The sequence below is a fragment of the Trematomus bernacchii genome, unplaced genomic scaffold (assembly GCF_902827165.1).
Source record: "Trematomus bernacchii unplaced genomic scaffold, fTreBer1.1, whole genome shotgun sequence".
Taxonomy (NCBI): Eukaryota; Metazoa; Chordata; class Actinopteri; order Perciformes; family Nototheniidae; genus Trematomus; species Trematomus bernacchii.
The window spans coordinates 7,810,998-7,829,163 of record NW_022987593.1 but is presented as its reverse complement, the minus strand read 5'-3'; the positions used below and the strand labels follow the sequence as shown (position 1 = coordinate 7,829,163).

Genomic DNA, 18,166 nt, shown 5'->3' with positions numbered 1-18,166 from the left:
CACCCACACACACATCTCCATCTGTCTCCCTCTCACTCGCTCTGTTTACACGACATCACACTTTCATGAAAGGTTGCTTTGTTTCCAAGAAGATTTTAGATTGTTACAGACCAAAACATCTACTGCAGTGAGGTTCTGCTGTCAATGGGTTTTGTAAATATGATTTATAAAATGTTTTAAGTTTTGAGGTTGCTGCATCACATGATCTGATTCTCACAGCGGCTTGGTGTAATGTTGGGGAGAAGTGGGCCTCTCACAGTGGAGTAGGATGCCAATTAACATGACAAGACTAATTGGAAGTGACAATTGTGTAATTCTCTCATACTGAAGATAACATGATGATGAGACATTGATTTTAAATTCCTACAGAAATATCAAGCGTGCTGTTCCGAAACAACTGTTTTCTATACTGTTTTTTTTACTCTGTTTCTATACTTTTACTCGTACCTCCTCCTTTCCTGTAGAATTTCTCTCCAACCATGTTTTTCCTTTTATACTCCCTCCCCCTCCTGCTCTGTCCTCCCTCCTTCATCAAACCTCCTCCCTCTCTATCTCCGTCCAAGTGGCTTTCGGAGAAGTTTACTCACGTCCCGTCACTTCCCAACATGCCTTGCCTCTCACACGGACACTCACTTCCTGCTCTCTTATTTTTGTGTGTGACAACAGGACAGGTCAAGAATGAGGTCCTCGTCTGCTTAGCGCCACAATCCTGTTAAAGATGGTTTATCAGAGGTAAGAAAGCACACACACACACACACACACTCACACACACACGCACACAGAGTCAGACACGCTCTCCACGCTGCCTTTACATTCCTTGTCAGGAATCCAACCAGCCGGCACTTCTCCTAACTGGAAGCAGATGGTGAAAGTTTGACTGTGTGTTCCTTGTTATGCCTGAACTCAGTGGTTGGTAGGGATGTTTCTGTGTTACTCTGGCACAATTGGATTCAAAAGAAGGACATGAGCTGTGATTGGTTTAAAAGCACGTTAAGGGGCAGGAGCTAAAGGCTCTAATTTGGTGTTGTGGCATGCAGCTGCTGCGTGTCTTACAGTTGATCCCCTGTGGAGTTAACATGATCCTGCATTGTGTTGTGTGTGAGGGTTTAACTTTGTCCTGGTGTCGTGTCCATTTCTGCCACGCTAGCGGTGTGGAACCAGGGATGTTGTTTAGTCATTTGGTCCAGAGCTTTGGGCAATATTTATAAAACCATTGGATGGATTAAGATACATGAACAAGAAGTTAATAGTCCCCTGAGGATGAGGAGAACCAGCTTTTGTGATTCCCTGACCTTTCCTCTAGTGCCACCGTGTTACCTTTGTGGTTTTGAGGGAAATATGTGAACAAGAATTGGCTGGGTTTCAATAACATTTGGGAATGATTCAGGATAACTTTGGTGGTCCACTACCTCTTCCTCTACCACCACTAGCAGAGTCAGTGAAATATCTCAACATCTCCTTAAAGGATTGGCATAAAAGTGTAAGATTTTGGACCTTTTGTTTTTGTGCCTTCACCAGGCTTGGGACAAATTAAACATGTTATTTTCTGATTCTTTCGTTAATGTCCTAATGGATGCAAAACTGATGATTTACCTTTTTTTTTTATTATTATTCTTACAAAAATGGCAGGAAATGTTTTTCTTCAGCTTTTTGTAATAAGGAGATTTCCTGCTTTTCTCTGTTTTATTACACATCACGCTAAAGTAAATATCTTTGGATTTAGTAATGACAAAACAAGACATCTTTGAGAAACTGGCATGGCCATTAATAACTAGTAGCGACATTTCACTGACAACATTTAAGTGCTTGATCCAGAAAAAATTGTAGATTTCGCCGCCCTAATGTTAGCATGAAAGCTAAAAACACCATGGTGCAAAATACAGTCTCACAGAGCTGCTTGCCTGGGTGTTGAGTCTTATTCTTGTTGGAGTAAATGTGTCTAAAATCCTTTGAGCGTGACTATGATTTTCATATACATGTGACATCATTTGAAATTGTAATGATAGTCGTCACAAACATTCACTGTCTGCACGCAGAGGAAACTCAGACAGATAAGGCAAATCCTGACATCCTTCCTGTTGGAGTGCAGGCGTGTCATGGAAACATTGTACAGTATTATTGCAGAGAACTGGATTTATCCTACGGTTTTTTTCTGTCATATTTAAAGAAAACAAACACTCTACTATTTCTGTTCCCAGTGTTTAAATAAAAAAGACTGTCTTGTTTAGTAGAGTCAATCTTTCCAGTAATTTCCTCTCCAAGGAAACCAACAAATGAGTTCCTTTCTGGGGGAAAAAGTGGTCGTCTTCCAAATGTCCACGGTGCCAATGTGAGTGTTGGATCTGATTTACAAAGCTGCCCTCAGGCTATTTTCAACTATAAGTAATACTTTTTTTCCAAAACAAGCAAGCAATGTGAGCAAAGCAGAACTCACTTGCCTAAATAAGATGTCTTCTCCCCCCTAGCTCCCCTCTTGAGTTGTTCACACCCACTCGTTGTTCGCTTTCTGATGTCAGAAATATTTTGTGTAATGAGAGTGATGTCAGGGGAGCTGCAGGAATCCACTTTGGGCGTCTGAGGTAGTCCAAAAGCAATTTGACAGCTCAGTCCAGAGAGCGGCAGGCAACTGTGAGCCAAAGTGGAGCTGAGTGTCTCCTCTGTGGAGTCATCTGACATCGCCTGTTATTGTTCTCTTTCCTGCATGCCTGTCATAGCTGCTGTCTAGTCATGCAGAGGGAGAGAAATGCACTCCAGTCATATCAGTGCATCTGTGCTGCTATTTTATGAACTTTCTTCAGCTCTGTGTATAATAATATCTGCTTGTGTGTGTTTTTTCTTTGCCTCCCCAGGTCCTCTGTGATTATGCTTCCCTCTTTGGTTACGGTTGCACGCAGTAAGCAGTCAGGAATGTCCTCCCTCTCCTGCCTCTGACATGGTTTAACCCGCGTGTGAGCCGGTCACCATGATGGCCTCCATGGTTGCCAATGGAAATCGAGATGGGCAGGCTCTGGTCCTGAAGGGGGTGGATCCAGAGACCTGCATGATTGTGTTCAAGAACCACTGGGCTCAGGTAAACGCCAGCTCTAAATCAAGAGTCTATTCACTTAAAGGATTAGTTTGACTGGAAATACACGGCTCCCAGTTAAATGAGAAGGTCAAAACCACTCTCAGAAGCTCTGGACATGAGCATTAAACCACACAGAGATATTCCCTCAAGTACTGTACTGAAGTAAGAGTCTGAGGTTATTGTGCTTTTGTAGAGATTTTTGCTTTTACTCCATTTCATTACAACATTTCAGAGGGAGATATAGTACTTTTACTCCACTACACTTATTTCATAGATGTAGTTACTTTACTCTTTTTGTTCTTATATTTAAAAAAAACAAACTGTTATGTTGCATTTGCTGTAACCATTTGGCTACTAAGGCGCTGATTAGGTTACTAGTCATGTTTACATGCTTTATGTCGAAAATGGCTTTATTTTTCTCATACTGCCTGTGCTACAGCCCTCCCTGCAAGCCCATCTTGTGAGACATGTAATAAAAACACATCTCAATTTAGCTGTGAGCGCCTCCAAGAGTCAGACCCCACACTGACAGCCACTTATGTCAACATAAAGGCAGCTGACACTTGGTTACAAACACACTTTCGGACCCTTCAGTGCCTGGCAGTTGTCCTTCTGTGTATCATTTGTTCCTCTCAGCGTGGGAGGAGCAGGTCTCTCAGGCTGCCAGGACCCACAGGGGTGAACAGGGACACACACTGCTGCTGCAGAGAGCCAGGAGTCTGAGGCCGTCCGCTTCACACTGCCAACACTCCCTGACCATAACCACACTGCAGTTTAGTGTTGCTGCCCTGGAGTCAGTTTCTACTGTCAGAGAGGGAGAAATAAAGTAGTATTTCTGTTAGACGCCAGAAGGCTGTTTTCACAATCCTCATATGAAGGAGGAAAGTTTCACACTTAAAAGCATGATTTTGTAATATAACAACTTGTATATTTGACCATTCACAAAATGCGATGCAGAAAAGTGCATAAAATACCTGAGAATGATCTTCTTTGTGAAGTAGGAGGTGTCTTGTGGTTAAACTTTTGCACTGAAGGATAATTGCGTATTCATAAATCATGGATTTGTCACAGAGGGAGAAAGAGTAGGTGTAATTTTAAGAGTTTTTAACAGAGTACTTAAAAAATACTGAATGAGACACATCATTATTCAGAACAGAGGGTACGTCTTAGAAAATGTCTAACTTTGTTTTAAGTCATGAGTTATTGGCACAATTGTTTAGAATATATGCTAAATCTAAAATTGTTGTTGGTCCCTTGTGTTTTCGGATGTATATTGCATTCCATCGTTTATTGAGGATTTGACATTAGTTTCATTATCGACCTTGGAATTGTACTTATCACAAAAGTAAGTATGTTCCAGTAAGTGGGCCTGGTGCTCAGATTTATTTTGTCAAACCAGTTTTATACATTTTTGGAATAGATAAATGTTTCCAGGGACATGCATTGTGTGGATGTATCTGTTAGATGTATTGTTGGATTCAGATTGAAGTTGGACTACTGTGTTGTAAGTGAGCTTATTGTTTTGAATAAAAAGTTGTTATAGTAGGTTGCCAGGTTTAGCAGGCTTGGCAGACAGACTTGGCAGCGATCATGATGGTAGGGTTACATTGTATTTTATTTTCGACTCCTGCATAAAGTCCTGTCTCCGTAATTTTCCTTAAATGTTCCTAGGCATATTCCTTCACTAGTCCCAGCATGTGAGCAGACAAAATGAGGACCTGTTCCAGATTAACAAAGCTTGTTTTGCTTTAGGCAAACTGGCAGCACAATTTCACTCCTGCTGAGTCTTATTTCCATGCTTAGCTAATCTGCAGCCCGATAAGAGTGCTCTTGACTTTGGTTTCAGTTCAGAAAACCTTGAAATCCGAGTAAGGTGTTGTAAGTAGTGATAGCCTTTCCCTCTGTAACAAGCTCTGCCTGTTGCACTGGAAGATAAGGTTTATGATAATTTGTTGTGTTATCTGCCGCTCTGCAGGCCTCACGCAGCGCTGTGTGTTTACTGTGACTTTCTCAGTGATCGCTCTGTTGCTGTGGCTGCAAAATACCGATAACTAGAGACAGTGAAGAGCCATAATGACAAGGAACACACTGACAGTACTTCAGTGTCTGGCCCTCAATAAACCTGTCACTGTTTCTGTTTAGTGACGTGTGCAGTTTATGTGGAAACACCCCCATCCAGTGTGCAGTTGAGAAAATCTGGAGTGACAGATTTCTTTTTGTGCTGGTAACAAAAACATTTCTCTCAACTAAAATGAAAGCTCAGATGTTAAGTGTCACACTACTGTCATTGATAATGCATAAGATACATGTCAACACACTTACCTTTACTTTATGGGTGCACTAATGTTACAACTATAGCAGTTTTAAGAAAAGACACTCACACCTGCTTCAGCAAATTTGACTGTAATCTGCGTAGAAATAGAACTCTGATGTACTGTCACGACTTTTTAAGAGAAGTTCAACCATCTGTGTTGCATAATTATTGCTTTTTGAGTTTTAAATTCTTCTGATCTAGTTTAGTTTTCCCTTCAGTGGGCGTATCTTTTAACCTTTATTTATTCAGGGAAGCCTCACTGAGAGCGGTTTCCACACACCTGTACACACCTTGTCTGATCTGTTTGGGCATTGCTTAAGGGCACCACGCTGAGTGGGGAAGGTGAAAGTGCAGCATTTACTCCCTGGCAGCTGAGATGATTACATATGAAACACATTGTTCATTTCTAACACCTTTTGAAAACAGATTTTATTTCTAAAGGTCATATCCCTGCAGTAGAAATGTTATTCTAAACCCATAGAGGCAACACATCATCAATCACACTGAAGGCGTCATAGTTTAACAAACATTAACCTGGTCTCAAACTGACCTTCATAGTATCATTATTAATCTGACTCCATACGTCATACTTGATTTTTCTAACCTGAGCCCTTCCTGTCACTGCAGTAATGGCCGCAGTCTGATCAGCCCCCTCGAGCTCGAGTATTATAAACTCTGCTCTCTTGTTTCCACCGGCCGGGCTCTCGTGTGTTCAGCCAGTTATTGTCATGGCAGCAGTGGCAGGCCGGGGACACTGGCTCCATTATTGTGACTCTGGTTTCTACGCAGCCGAAACACAAGGGAGGGGCTGGATACACAAAGGACTGTTTCACTGTGTGCCACCAATCTGAGTTGATCTGCACTGTGCTGCGGCTCTGTTTACACCCCATCATTGTTGATAATTAACCTGCCAGAGAGAAGAGAAGGAGTTTACCTGTGCAGGCAATATCTATACAAATTAATCAAAAGAAGAGAAACTTGTACCATAGGTCAAGACTCAAGACACAGGATAGCTACATATGCTTTACATTATGCGAGTGGTAAAGGTAGAAATCCTCGCTGTCAACACAAATGGAAACCAATTCTGTGCTTTTTGCACTTTTTAAATCCCAGCGATCAATTTGCTTCTTCCTTGGATTTCGTTGATTGACTTCCTGTCAATCTTCACTTCGTTTTCTTCAAAATGTTGGCCGTCAGTCTGTAACAGAGTGCAGCAGTGTTTCTTGTGTATACAACTATTTTCTGTGGGCCAACAATAACCATGTTCCTATTTCACACTGAATTGTTTGTGTTTTATAAGAAGGAAAAAACATTATGCATATACATTGAACAAAGAATTCAAGTCAAAATAATGTTTTAGTTTTTACCAGTTTTTGATCAGCCTTATCTCTTAAAGCTTTATTTTAAAGTCTGATTATAAAAGCAATGGCTATGTCCCTTTCCATGTTTTTGAATGTAGTTATTAGCCAAAGGACAAAAACGTCTAACTTAAAAGAAATATCCTGTAGCAAAACTACTATTGAATAAAAAAGAATGATATATGACAATGTGTTCAGTTTAACATTCCTCTTGTCTCTTGCTGTAGGTGGTGAAGATCCTAGAGAAGCATGACCCCCTGCGCAGCGGCTCCACCCTGCACCCCCTGAGCGTCATCAGCCTCAGCTCCAGCGGCGCCTCTCGGTTCGGCCCCATCCCCGGAGACGAGGCGAACGCCGTGCAGAACTATGTGGAGCACATGCTGTTCCTGCTGATGGAGGAGGACAGCGGGCAGGCCGGAGCCATGGGCCCCATCCTGGAGTTTGTGGTGATGGAGAACGTGATGGAGCGCCTGTTCGTGTGGAGCCTGCGCAGAGAGTTCACGGACGACATGAAGCTGGAGCAGCTGAAGATGTACGAGATGCTGGTGGGCCAGGCGCAGCAGCCCCTCCTGCACCACAAGCCCATCCTGCGGCCCCTCATGATGCTGCTGTCCTCCTGCTCCGGCACCGCGGCTCCGCAGGTGGAGGCGGAGCTGGTGCTGCTGCTCAACCAGCTCTGCTGCGTGCTGGCCAAGGACCCTTCCATTCTGGAGCTGTTTTTCCACACCAGCGAGGATCAGGGGGCCACTAACTTCCTGATCTTCTCCCTGCTCATCCCCTTCATCCACCGGGAGGGCACGGTGGGCCAGCAGGCCAGAGACGCTCTGCTGCTCATCATGTCGCTGTCAGCTGAGAACGAGAGAGTGGCCAAACACGTCGCAGAGAATACATACTTCTGTCCGGTCAGTCCCAACAGAGGAATTACCTTCTGATTATTCAGTCCTTCTGCTTTGAATTCTCCACACTAACATAACCTTCCTGTGTGAGGAGTTTTGTAGACCCAGACTTTCTTTTTTACCCTGAGCATCATAATCGTGCAAACAAATGCAGATTAATTCATGAAGCCAATTGAAACAAGGTTAAACCATCACGGTGAATGTAACAAATGTCTGGCATTCATGAGATTATGGCACGGTTGCGAGCTTATCCCATGTAAATAATGCCTTTTACCCACAGCTGCAGGCATTGCATTGAGAATGCTTTTGATAGCAGGCCAATTTAACAACTGGAGTATGAATTTAATTGGTTCCACTGGCAGCTCCGAGGATAATCCTATAGAAGAGGATGTATACATCAATGCAACATTAATGATACACTCGTCCTACAGTTGAATTAGACTGCAGGGTTGTTTTTTAAAATCTCACCCTGTAAATACTTGAAATGACATCTCTAACAATAAAGAGAAAACATATTAATAGTGAGTGTTTGTTATATGGAACGCTTTCTGACTGTAATGCATTCATTAGTGATAACATTACCATATCATTTTGTTTATGCCAGTAAAGTTATAGGCAATAAAACTCTTTGCTGCTTTAATATTTATAGAGCTGACCTGTAGGAGGTATAAATCTTTATGTATGCTGTCGTGCTGTGTGAGGAGGAGGAACAGGCGATACGTAGGCTGCTGCAGAGCATCCGCATTAACATTATCCAAATGGAAAGGAAGAAATGATATGCAAAAGTGTTGCGCATTGTAGCGAGCAGTAAAACACTGTTATAAATCTTTTGTGTGAAGCTAAAACGTACACTGACAGCTAGATACATTTATTTTATACCACACACTGCTTCATAAATGTTTAATGAAGCCCATTATATTCTATCTGTATTCACTTTATGTCAGAGTATTTTTCACAAGGTTTTATGTATATCATATGATGCTAGGTTTAAAGCACACTGATACTCAAATGTATCCCCCCCCAGTAATCTTTTCAGAAATGTAATGAATTTACGCATATTCTCTAAAAGGTTTTAGGTCTTCTTTCGCCACTTAATAAAATGTTTCAAGACAATATGTTGAGAGATCTTTCAGCCACTGAGAGAAGGATTTCTATGTTTTGTCCAAGAGACAGATATTGTTTATGTAGCTTGAAGGGCAGAGAAAAACGCCAAGTGTTTTCTCGCTGTTATTTATCCTTGGAGTAACATCTTATTTGTCTCTCTCTCTCCTCAGGTGCTGGCCACAGGGCTGAGCGGCCTCTACTCGTCTCTGCCCACCAAGCTGGAGATTCCCGGTGAGGAGTGGCACTGCCTGCACCGAGAGGACTGGCTGCAGATGCCCCCCCTCGTCCAGTTCCTCAACTCCCTGGAGTTCTGCAACGCCGTCATTCAGGTGAAAACATGTGACCAGGCTACACACATGAAATATGTATTTACACGTGTTGAATGGCTGCCACCTTCTGCCTGAATGCACTATTGACTCGCCCATGTGACCGTTCCCAGGTGGCCCACCCTGATATCAGAGACCAGCTGGTTGGCTACATCTACAACGGGTTCCTCGTGCCTGTCCTCGCACCAGCTCTGCACAAGGTCAGTATTCTCCTCTTCACCTTTATGCAATGCCTCTTCTGCTTTACATCAACAGCAGCGGTTCCCAACCTGTGGGCCGCGGCACCCTAGTGGTCCACGAAGGCATTGCAAGTGGGCCGCCAAATATATTTAATTTTTTATTTATTTTTATTTAATTTGTTTTGTATCTGTACAGGCTATAGACACAAACATGGACATAATAACATATAGGAGATGACATTCCCATCTCAGACAAAAACAAAACAAAAACAGAAGAAATAAAGATACAGTCAGTAGGATCCTTTGATCTTTTGTGGCAATCATTTTTTCCAAAATAAATTGGATTTTTAATCTACTCTTCAAACACCTTAAATTAAGATTACTCCTTCATTGACTTTTAAAAATATGTATTTTAGCCAGAAGAATAGTTGTATTTATTAACTGTGTGCGGTCTTCATCTAAAAGCCCAAATAAAATATTAAAGGGTGTAAATGTAAATTCAATATTTGCCGCCAAATAATTTGCAAAACATTTTGATTTGTGTGGAAACATTTTCATTATTAAGATTTTTTTTTATTTGAACCTCTTTTCCTTTCTCTTTCTTGATCCTCCTTAGCAACGGTCATTATACAGCGGTCTGTTCTACTGGATTCACAACGTGTCACATGTTCTGAATCGACCAATCAGAACTTTATTTAGCCTCCGTATTGTTTATGGTTGAATGTGGGCCGCAAAAACATTTTTGATTCTTAAGTGGGCCCTGAATTGAAAAAGGTTGGGAACCGCTGATCTACAGTATGCTTCTCAGTAACTAAACATATTGTTGTGGATGGGGTGGAAAGCCACGTAACATACTTTAAATACAATGTGTATGCCTGTATGAGACATACATATAAATAAAACCATTGTAATAGATGGATAAATCACAGTACACCAAGATTAGCATGTATATTATATGTATGTATTATATATATATATTAATGTATGTTATGTAGATTCTCCCAGTTAATCTCCTGGAATTTGTAGAATATGATCATGAGGCAATAATACGTTATTTGTAATGGCTAAAAAAGGGTCAATATGCTACTAATATGCATGCTTATTTAGCCATTTTATATGAGGGAGTTATTAAGATTATAGTCTTACTCTAGGGAAAGAATTCCGCAGAGAAAATTGCCTAACGTCCGTGAGAAAAGTAAATCCTGTCCAAATGGAGCTTGACTCAATAGTCCCATTCATAAACTAAAAGGGCCCTCTGAAGCGCAGACCTCCGCTAATATTTATTTCGTAAAAGGGAAAAATAATGCTTGTTTATGCCCGGATCCTCTCCTAAATGTAATGGATTATTCCTTTGCCCATGCTACACCCTTTCACACAGTTTTATGAATTTGACCCAGGAGTTTTTCCGTAATTCTGCTGACAAACTAACAAACAGAATAAACCAAAAACACAACTTCATGGTGGAGGTACAAATACTTGTTCAGCTTTTTTGTATCTATGCAATCTAGCAAACTGTACTCTAAAGTCAGATTAGTACAGGCATATTCACATATCACAACAGTATCCTGCTTGGTCTATACAGTCAAAAAGAAACTTAACACATTTTTCAATGGCATGGCATTTTATTTGTTACTCACTAACCCACAGTCACTCTGACTCACTCACTAATGATCCTCCCTCTGTGAAGCTGACCCTGGAGGAGGTGATGACGACCACAGCGTACCTGGACCTCTTCCTCAGGGCCGTGTCGGAGCCGGCCCTGCTGCAGACCTTCCTCTCCTTCATCCTCCTCCACCGACACGAGAGCGTCCACATCCTGGATACTCTGGTCAGCCGCATCAACACACCCTACCAGGTACAGGAGGAACGAAGAAGAACTGTGAACAACACTGATGTTTTCTCTTAGAAACACCCACACACACACACACAGACACACTCACTCATACGCTCTGCACTCAAATACAGCATGACTCATGTTTAATAACTCCAGAAAATGACCCCAGAGGCACTTTGGCAAACTTTTAAATGTCAGCACCAAAACTGGCAGATTGTTGCCATGGTGATGCTCAGTTGCAGTGAATGTATCTTTTTAGCAAAGCAACTGATGTGAGCAGCATTAAAAGAAAAAGTCGTGCATGTTGGAACATCTTGTTAAAATGATTAAAAGGAATAAGTAATGGGTTCTTTACTCGGCTGTAAGTTCCCTCCAGTGTTGACTAACTGTCAGCTTTGGCACACCTGCAACTCACTGAAAAAATACCCATGAGCAAAATGAAATATTGACATGCAAATATTCACCATTTCATCTTTTTACCCATTTGCTTTTACCTTTGATGTTCAGTTCATTCAAAGTTAGTCTTCATGCTGCTGTTTTAGCCTCTGACTGAAAGAAGAAATTACACAAGCTCATATTATATTTTAAACAATTCTCTTAACCCTCATAATTCTCCAGGTTAATCAAAGCAAAAGTGACTTTAAAGAAATGTCTATTTCCTAATAGCAACAGCAGCAGCAGCGGCATTAAGTTGTTATTCCCTACTCCGCACCCCATCGCCTACCTCGACCATAACAACATAACAAACATAGCAGAACAAAACTTAGTAAAGATAAAATACAAATTTGGAGACAATTCATCTAAAAATAGGAAAAAAAAACACATCTCAGACATAATATTTAAAGTGTATATGAACCAAAACATATTACATATACAATAAGAAAACATGGCACTCATTCTCATATCTAGGAAGCTAAGATAAATTAATGTTTGGTACTTTTTTCTTTTAATCATTTGATTGCTTATCAAAATTGTTGATCGATCTCTAAATTGTTGTGCTGGGTTTCATTGTATCTTTCCATTCATCTCTGCAGTTGGGCACCGTGTCCCTGGCACTCTTCCGCACTCTCATTGGCTTATACTGTGAAGACGTGATGCTGCAGCTCGTATTGAGGTGAGTGGCAAACATGCAGACTTACTCCAGTTATGAAGCATGGAACATCTAATTGGTTTACGATGAGATGAGCTTTTACTTTCTACCTCCCACCGAGCAGACTTGTGTTGCCATCTGTCTGCTCCCCCCTCCCACGACCACCCGTTGGTTTTCCTAACAGGATCCGTTCCCATCTGCCCCCCCAGGTACCTGATCCCCTGTAATCACATGATGTTGAGTCAGAGACGTGTTGTGGGGGAGAGGGACTGCTACTCTGTGTCTGCAGCCAAGATCCTGGCGTTAACACCGTCCTGCTGCTCTCCTGATCACAGCCCCCCGCCCCTCCGGCAGCTGGACTCCATCCTCTTTTCAAAGGGTGGAGAGACCCCCAACAACACCAGCGCCACGGGTGAGAAAGACAAGACATTAGGGGGAGAAATGTGATGGATTTGCCGAATTTGACATCTTTTTAATGAGTCTTGATAACACTGTACCCACCAAAGCATTTACTCTGATCTGGGAACAGGAAGACATTTAAATAATAAAGTCAGATAAGACAAGATCATACAGGTTGTGCCAGTTATTTTTGATAGATTATCTAACCCATTTTATCTCAGCCAAGGAGGCTATGTTTATCTGTATTTATCTAGGACATGAACATATTACTGGAAGGATTGTGAGTATTATATCAAATAGTGAGATCCCCTGCTGTTTACATCACTTTACCCCCTGTAGCTCATGTCAAACTCATTAGTTCTGCTCCGTGTGAGCGCTGCGCTGAGGTGCTGCACGTCAGCTCCTATCAACATTTTCTATCTGTTTATCTTCCAGAGGAAAATGAGAGCTTCTTAGGAGAGGATGATGGCTCAGGTAACTCCTGCACCATCGGCTCTGAGGTCTACCTGGATGTCAGTTATCTCCATTACCTCTACGACGCCCGGCTGAGCATCAGCAGCTGCATACGGGCCTGCCGGGTGTGGTCAGCGCTGTATGACGGCGAGGACCCCCCTCCGGAGAAATACCAGCCCGGCGTCCTCGAGGAGCCGGGGCTGAAGAGTCGGCAAGCTCAGATGGCTCTCAGGAAAGTTCCACAGTTGATCGCGCCTCGCCCTCGACCAATCCCGCTGCAGAACACAGAGCCGGCCTCCAACTCCCAGATGGAGCTGGAGTGGGATGATAGCTACGATGCGTGCCCAGTGCAGACCCATGAGGCTCCTGTGGAGAGTAAACCTGCACAGGAACCTCCTGCTGAGCTCCCACAGCACATCCAGGAGATGAGGAAAACAGCCACCATGTTGGTAAAAGGCTCATATATTGAGGAAAATGAGTTTGAGGACGATGTGATGGTTTATGATCTTGTTGCCAAGAAAGACACTAGAGAGGTCGAGCAGATAAAGCCCAAACGCATTGGTTCTGAATTTGAAGAAAGCCAACCAGGCTCAGCAGAGGCTCCTCTGAAGAACGGACTCAGTGTTACACTTCCAGCTTCAGGGATGTCTGATATGAACAGCTTGGACCCAAAGGCCAAAGGTCAGACGGATTGTAATTCCCACCCTCAAAACACCACATCTGCCGAGCCGAGTGACGACCTTTTGGCTCAGTATGAGGAGCTCATCCGTACGTTGGACACTGAGGCAGCAAGAAAACAGGTCAAACCTGATGCACAGTTAAAGAAGCCTATCACAGCTGCAGAGGAGGAAGAGGAGGAGGAGATGGATTTCACCTCCTTCTCTGCTGAGACACCAGAGCCAGAGAAAGTGCATTCACCATTTGGGGTCAAGCTTGGCGGCGGAGGTGCGGGTAGAAACCAGTCGGCACCTTTTACTGGTAAGTGAAATGTTCGCTTAGCAGCAGTCCTGTTATTCACCAATCAGTGGGACAGCACAAATACAATGTTGTTTATGATTATTCTTCCTGTAGGCCCATTTGTCAGTGTGCTGTTGTCTCGTCTGGAGAACATGCTGTCTAATTCGCTTCACGTCAACCTGCTTCTGACGGGCATCCTGGCCCAGTTGGCCACCTACCCTCAGCCTCTGCTGCGCTCCTTCCTCCTCAACACCAACTTAGTCTTTCAGCCGACTGTTCGCTCTCTTTACCAGGTAAAAAACATACATTGTCTGCAAGTGCAGGCAGGAGTGAGCCTTTTATTTTATTTTCCTTCCCCTGAGGCTTGTGTGTCGTCACCTTGACAAAGGGAAGAAAAACAAATTAATTGATTTGTGTTTTGTTGCTACCCTGAAAGATGTTGAAACATGCAGTCAACCTTCAGTAAGTGAGAGTTATTCTAGAGTGAGATGAAATACAGACTGCTTCTTTTGTTCTTCCAGTGTTTTCATTTACAACTGAACAAGAGATCCTTGATTAGCACAATCAGGCTGCTTGTTCTAATTCATTTCGCTTTAATTACATCAGTGTAAATACTGCAGATGTGTGAATGTAAAGTAATCCTCAGGTTATTCTCTGTGTTCCCCTCAGGTTCTTGCCATTGTAAAGAACCAGATAGAAGAGCAGGCTGCCTCCAGGAAAGACTTCCCAGAGCTGATAACTACTGCCCAACACTGGCTGCTGGCTAGGGAGACTTCCTTCAAGGCAGCAGGTGACAGCACACCTTTCTATAATCCTTGCTTCTATGCTAGCTATTGTTGGAATCTGTTTTTACACATAGATCTATAGGTTAACATGAACATCAAGTATTCACAACATTCTTATTGAAAATGAAAGTGGGGTTTACTGTGAAATGTAAGTGCTGAAATGTAAAATAATAGTCTTATGTTTTAGGAAATATGCATATAAGCTTTGTTGCTGATGATAAGATTGATACCACTCTCGTATCTGTGAAATGAGGCAGATGCTAGCAGCTAGTTAGCTTAGCAAAACAAAAAGAATACTGTATTTTTTTGTCGTGTTTGTACATAGAGGAAACAAACATGATAACAAGTGTTAGTCAATTACCTTTAGTGAGGACTGTACGCAGATTGCTTTTACACATTGGGTCAGCAGCAGCTAGCTTTTTTCAGTGTTAACGCTAAGCTAACTGCTAGTGGTAGCTTCAGAGCTCACTTCCCAAAATGTGTTACTGCTGTTTTTATTTAAGTCAAAACATGATGGAGTTTACTTTTTTAATATTATCGTTACAGATGTTTGAGTTTTTTTAACAAACATAATTGGAGTTTACCTATCAATATATTTTCAGTTCACGATGAGAGTTATTGACTTGAGATTGCATTACTTTTTATTTTGAGGGTTATTTTGCTGAACAGAATATAAACTCTGCCGTGTTGTAATTCCTCAATCTCAGTAACTTGCTTTCAAAAATGGGCCGAGTTCAAAACAACATTAGCATTCATTATCGGCTGTTTTTGCAGCTCCTGTTTGGGAATCAGAATAAATTCTACTTGATTTTGTTAAGTGATGTCTCTTTCCACTGAAGCAGTGGAACCCTGGAGTGCAAGGCCTGTATTGAACTAGCTTCCCTGTGGTTTCAGAGTTGTACAAGCTACAAAAAAAAGATCTTGTCAGAACTATGTTTTTGGAAAGATAATTTAAAGGGAATATTTCAGTTGGTTAACGTGGGAGGGGGGTTAGGGTCTTTTCTTGTTTTCTTTTTTTCTTCAAAAATGAAGATCCTACCATCCTGCTGATACTTATTAATAAATACTATATAACACTTTTAAATCCTCATGTTTTCAGACAGCAGCAGGCACTCGTCCCACGGCGAGGCAGCAAGGATGTTGAAGAGTTCCCCGCCACCAAAACCCAAAGCCATCTCTCTGGATCGGACAGAGGTTTTTGCTACCGTCCTCTTCACGGAGTTCCTCAAAGAACTGGCTGCCATTGCACAAGAGCACTCCATCTTATCCTACATTCCTATGGAAGAGTAATCGTGTCCAGTTTGACTCTGAAAGACTTTAAAGGACTCTTTAATAATGGTTTTCTGTTTGTTGTGTCCTTCTCAGGCACTACTTGTTGAAGAAACTTCTCAGATCCAGTGATTTCATTACAATTATTTAAAATATCTTTATTTTTTCCGAGCGAAGATAATCAATTTCTTATCCTTTTTAATTGTACCTTTTGTAGTTCTGTAAAGGTTTGTTTGACAGTCGAGAAGGACGTCTTATATTGACCTGTTTGCTGAAGCCTGCACCAGCCCATTATGCTCAAAGGAGAGCGCTTCAAGTCCACCAACCAAAGACTGTAGAGAGATTATTTGAACAAAAACTGCATTTTTTGAAGCAATCATCAGCCCATATTTGAACTCTAAATAACTTTCTGAATGTCTTCTCTAACACAGCAAGATGTCTGGTGCTCAGTTTGGTTCTGTTGAATACTCAGGTGGCCTTTCTGGAAAGTTGTTGCCTCTTTGCTATAAGTCTACAAACACACCTGAGCACACATCGAGCCTCTGTCACTTTCAGCGGGCAAGCCTTTACATTTACGGCATTAAAATGTAACTTAAAGATACACGTTTGTAGCCGACTGGCAGCAGGATCATCGCAAAAAAATCGAAACTTTATTCTTATACAACTGTTACATTACTACAATTGCTTTGGCAGAACTTAAGTTTTAAGTTTCGCCAAAGGGGGTCACTTAAAACGTTTTGGTGTTTTCATAAAATGTCTGTGGGTTAGATGTACGTTTGTTTTGGTGTTTTTCTGTAAAGTCATGACGGTACCTCAGGAGTCTTTTAATGCACGTTCTGTTCTCTCAGTTCTTAAACAGCCTTTTGGTGAAGCTATTTTCCTACAATGCACTAGTCACTCACATGATCTCCAGACACGAGCACCAAAACCAGGATTGGTCGTTCTATATTTAATTTGCCTTACTTTAGTGATGCTTTATAATGTAAATATTGTAAGAAAAGAAATTGTAATGACACAAAACACTATGCAAATCAATGATATTGTGGGTATAATTAATTGGGATATTTTCACAATGGGAAGGGGTATTTAAGTTTATTTTGCCACAAGGTTATGCTAGATAAGATATACTTGTTATAGTTTGTCATCATCTTCCATTTGTGGATTATGTAGGGTGTTGTAGTTGTGATCAATCTTATATATCTCTGTTGGGAGGGATGTAGTTTTGCATCTGTTGAAAACATCTCACATTGTAATGGTTACAGAGGGCAAACTGTTTGTAAATCGCCTTTATTTTAGTCCAGGTATTTCACGTTTGTTAAAATTGGAATATACAAGAGATATATTTTGTTACAAAGCATGCCTCTGCTGTCTTAATGAATTTACCAGGACAGAAATACTTATATACTTATAACTAGTGCCTAAATTATGATTTGAGTTCTCTGCATTGCATGATTTTGAATGGATTTACACAGGAATGAGGTTTGTTACTTGAAGCTGTGTGTTTTTACCGTATAAAAGAAAGGCCATAGGGGCAGAAGACGTGCACAACATATTGTTCTGTCTTATTATTCTCCTAAGAAATGTAACAAAATATACATTTAAGTGTGGCTCATAATACAAAGAATTGTATTTAACTTGAGTTTTTAATTTGGATTATGTATTTTTGTTCCTTTCTTTAAATCCATTCAGTTTCTACTTGATGCAAAGCAGGCAAACGTTTACGTATTGAGGTCTTTGTTCACCTATTTTTGTAAAAACAAAATGGCTTCGGAGTGTATTTTGTGTCAATCAAAGCCATTTCCAGAGTTGCTAGTGAATAAGTATTTCTCTCTGGTAAAGGAATGTTGCTGAGCACTTTATCAGCCTTTTCTTACTACACTCTGACACCTCAACCTGCACAGATCCATTCAGTCTGTGCAGCATACCCAGCTCAGAATTACAATGACTGTTTTACAGCGTTGTAGAAAGGTGAGATAATAGGCCGGGTTTTGTCTGAGTAGGTTCTTATTCCAAAGATTGATCCTTTCTGACACCATTTGGCCTCAAGATTTCTGTCTTATGTGATCCGGTTGCTGTTTTTTGCTGAAGTTTGAGACACAAAGGCATGCCTCTTTTAATAAAAGTCAACTTCTGGT

General features: G+C 41.5%; 1 protein-coding gene across 2 annotated transcripts in view; it reads left to right on the top strand.

The window, feature by feature from the left end:
* Window positions 1–17,888, top strand: part of fam160a1a (family with sequence similarity 160 member A1a) — a 29,350-nt gene extending 11,462 nt beyond the window's left edge. Inside the window, exons 2-13 of one of the 2 annotated variants that reach the window (XM_034130521.1) lie at window positions 667–732; window positions 2,850–3,070; window positions 6,967–7,641; window positions 8,910–9,068; window positions 9,179–9,265; window positions 10,932–11,099; window positions 12,113–12,192; window positions 12,378–12,580; window positions 13,003–13,998; window positions 14,092–14,270; window positions 14,647–14,767; window positions 15,862–17,888. In XM_034130521.1, coding sequence (XP_033986412.1) covers window positions 2,963–3,070; window positions 6,967–7,641; window positions 8,910–9,068; window positions 9,179–9,265; window positions 10,932–11,099; window positions 12,113–12,192; window positions 12,378–12,580; window positions 13,003–13,998; window positions 14,092–14,270; window positions 14,647–14,767; window positions 15,862–16,052 — 2,967 coding nt within the window. In that variant the 5' untranslated portion in view covers window positions 667–732; window positions 2,850–2,962 and the 3' untranslated portion in view covers window positions 16,053–17,888. The remainder of the gene's footprint in view (window positions 1–666; window positions 733–2,849; window positions 3,071–6,966; window positions 7,642–8,909; window positions 9,069–9,178; window positions 9,266–10,931; window positions 11,100–12,112; window positions 12,193–12,377; window positions 12,581–13,002; window positions 13,999–14,091; window positions 14,271–14,646; window positions 14,768–15,861) is intronic. The other variant, XM_034130522.1, reaches the window with a different exon arrangement.
* The last annotated feature ends 278 nt before the right edge of the window (window positions 17,889–18,166 follow it).